The sequence below is a fragment of the Thecamonas trahens genome (genome assembly GCF_000142905.1).
Source record: "Thecamonas trahens ATCC 50062 unplaced genomic scaffold supercont1.71, whole genome shotgun sequence".
Taxonomy (NCBI): Eukaryota; order Apusomonadida; family Apusomonadidae; genus Thecamonas; species Thecamonas trahens.
The window spans coordinates 10,801-14,058 of record NW_013657609.1 but is presented as its reverse complement, the minus strand read 5'-3'; the positions used below and the strand labels follow the sequence as shown (position 1 = coordinate 14,058).

The 3,258-nt window shown below is 60.5% G+C and overlaps 1 protein-coding gene across 1 annotated transcript; it reads right to left on the bottom strand.

The window, feature by feature from the left end:
* Positions 1-450: 450 nt before the first annotated feature.
* On the bottom strand, positions 451-2,327 carry AMSG_11126 (uncharacterized protein; the record flags this gene model as incomplete). Its single annotated transcript, XM_013897431.1, has 2 exons — positions 1,172-2,327; positions 451-1,030 (listed from the first exon to the last, which is right to left on the bottom strand). The coding sequence occupies exons 1-2, from the start codon at positions 2,296-2,298 to the stop codon at positions 451-453; spliced, it is 1,707 nt and encodes a 568-aa protein (XP_013752885.1). The 5' UTR covers positions 2,299-2,327.
* Positions 2,328-3,258: the final 931 nt, after the last annotated feature.

The following is a 3,258-nucleotide window of genomic DNA, read 5'->3' as shown; positions in this document are numbered from 1 at the left end:
AAAAAAAAAAATAAAGGTTGTCATCACACTCCCCCCCCCCCACGCTGATGGTGGTGATGGTGGTGATGGTGATGGTGATAGGAATGATTTTCTCTCCCCCCCCACAAACAATGGTGGTGGTGATGGTGATGGAGGTGGTGATGATGGTGGTGATGGGGGTGGTGGTGGTGGTGGTGATGGGGGTGGTGGTGGTGATGGTGATGGTGGTGGTGAAAAAAGATGGTGGTGGTGATGGTGGTGGTGATGGTGATGGTGGTGGTGGTGGTGATGGTGATGGTGATGGTGGTGGTGATGGTGGTGGTGATGGGGGTGGTGGTGGTGATGGTGATGGTGGTGGTGGTGGTGATGGTGGTGGTGATGGTGGTGATGGTGATGGTGATGATGACTATGGCCATGATGCCGATGACTATGACCATGATAGCCATGATATGGTGATGGTGATAGGCTTGATCACCACCACGATGACGTCGACAACATTGCATGGGAGACGAGTGCGGCGAGAAGGGTGTTAATGTCGGCGTAAGAGTCGTGGGTGAAAGAGGCGGTACGGGCTCGGATGAGGTCAGCAGTGAGAGCAAAGTTGATAGAGAGGACGGCGTCTTCACGTGCGCGGTATCCACCGAGATCAATGTGGTAGGCGATGGCAGCCAGCAGCAACGGCCAGGCGGTGTGGCGCATGTAGTTGCGGCCGGAGACATCGTTGCCTGTTGAGTCTTTGCCTGAGGCAAGGAGCTCGATGGCATCCGAGATAACGCGGCCTGGGTACTTGCCTGGCCGGCCTCTGTGGTACTTGGCGACGGCTTCGGAGAGATCGTTGGTAAACTGCGGCCAGAGACAGGAGTTGGCGAGGCTACCGAGCGGATGGAAGGTCGCTGCAGTAGGACGGCTGGTGTGATCTGCACTGTCGACGGTGTGGCACCAACCATCGGGCGCTACCAGCGTGACTAGGAGCTCGGCCTGAGCCGGAGCAGACGGGGCGGCGGCGCCGTAGCTCTCGAACCACATCACGCGGTCTCCACGTGCACCATCACTTCCGCATACGACAGGTCGATCTCTGGCTCTTGCCCGCTGGCGGAAGCAGCAGCCAGTCCACGATCAGGGATGACAGAGGGGGGAGGGTAGCGCTCGCGCGCGCATGCCTGTGCGTTCGGTGGGGGGTGGCTGCAGCTACGCTCCAGCATCGCGAAGGGAGGCGGCGATGGCGGTGTTGCCACGGCGGAGCGCAGCGGCGAGCGGGGCGCCGTCCCTAAAGGCGACGTCGACGCGCGGATCGGCGAGGAGGAGGTCGACAACGGCGGCGTGGCCAAACTCGACTGCGCCAAGGAGCGCGCGGGAGACCGAGGCTGCCAGCGACGGGCCGGGATCGTCGAGGATGAGCGCAACGACGGACGGGTGTCCGACCGAGGCAGCGAGGCGGAGGATGCTTGCCTTGCAGATGGCGATGTCGTGTGCGTCAGTGTAGGCAAAGATGACAGCGAGCGTCGAGCCAGAGCCGCTCAACGCGCTGTTGTTGGCAGCGGCGGTGATGTCCGCCTCGTCAAACTCGTCGCACTCGCTCAGGAGCCAGTCGATGACCTCGGCGCGCCCGTTGCCTGCGGCCTGGCGGAGGGCACCACCCCGGTTTCCGGCGACATGAACATGCGGTAGCTCTGCCAGGCGCATTGCCAGCTCCAGGTGTCCACCGGCAGCAGCGCGGACAAAGGCTAACTGGCCGTTGGCCTCCACACCCGGGTACGCCATCAGCGCCTCGACCACTTCAGCGAGGCCCGAAGCAGCGGCTATCTCAAGCAGGCGAGGATGATCGGCGGCGCAGTGCAAGTTCTCGTCCTTCAGCAGCATGTGTGTCGCCTCCCATGCACCCCAGTGAGCGCACCAGACGTAGAACGGCCAGTCCCATGCGGAGCAGGCGTACGAGGTGTTGAACAACTCGGGCGCGATGGCAACCATGCGGTCGACAAGGGCGATAAAGTCCGGGAGACACGCCAGAGCCTTTGCCTTTGCCAAGGGCAAGCTGACGAGATATGTCATGAGATCGTCGACGGCTTGAGCAGAGCGATCATTGTTGAGAGCCATGACGATGGCTCGTATGTTGCTTGTGGCGGCGACGGCTGGCAGGCCGAGGCATGCCATGGCTCTGGCGCGGAGGTACGGGTGGCTCTCGCCCGGCGGTCCGAGGAGGATGGTGTGGAGGGCGATGCATGTCGAGGCGAGGGAGATGACGTCGATGGCGGCGAGGGCGGTGCTGTATGCGATGGCGTGAATGAGTTCGGAGGGGAGGGTGAGGAGCGGGCAGGCCATGACCGTTGCGAGGGGGTGTGGAGACGAGGGGTGTCGATTGTGGGCACGAGAGTTGATCGTTGGTCGATCCTTGTAACGAACCGGAATCGTTGGACGATTGTGGGCACGAGAGTTGATCGTTGGTCGATCCTTGTAACGAACCGGAATTGTTGGACGATTGTGGGCACGAGAGTTAATCGTTGGTCGATCCTTGTAACGAACCGGAATCGTTGGACGATTGTGGGCACGAGAGTTAATCGTTGGTCGATCCTTGTAACGAACCGGAATCGTTGGACGATTGTGGGTACGAGAGTTAATCGTTGGTCGATCCTTGTAACGAACCGGAATCGTTGCACGATTGTGGGTACAAGAGTTAATCGTTGAACGATTAGGGTAACGTTGAGTAATCGTCGGATGCGACAGGTGTCCGCAACGGTCCCGAAACAGACCGAGTGTGGCATCGGCATCGTATTCGGCAAGGGGAAGATACCTCTCTCCGAGCCAGCAAGCGAGAGGCATGGCAACGATCACGTCCCTCCCCACAGAACTCATCCATCTCGTGGCGTACACACTCAGAATGCTCTCCGGACGCGATGTGGTCGCCCTCGCCTCGACTTGCACCCGACTCCATACCGCACTCCTCGGCTCACACCATGGTCAGGCACAGGCACGGGCACTCGGCGGATTCGATGTCTGTATGGCGCATGGATGGTGGCGATCGGCGTGGATAGCCATGATGCGGCAGGCCGAGATCGAGGAGTTCATCGAACTGTGGTTCATCGAGAAGTTGGGCCGGCGATCGTGGTCCAAGTCCCGCATGGAGCGCGTGGCCATGGCCAGAGCCATGGATGACGAGTGGTGGCGGAAGGTGGTGGTGGCGGTCATGAAGAGCCGCGCAGCTATCAAGATCAGGAGGCGACAGACGATCATGGGCTTGCGATGGTTGACGGATGACAGATGGATGGGCATGGGGAGTATCAT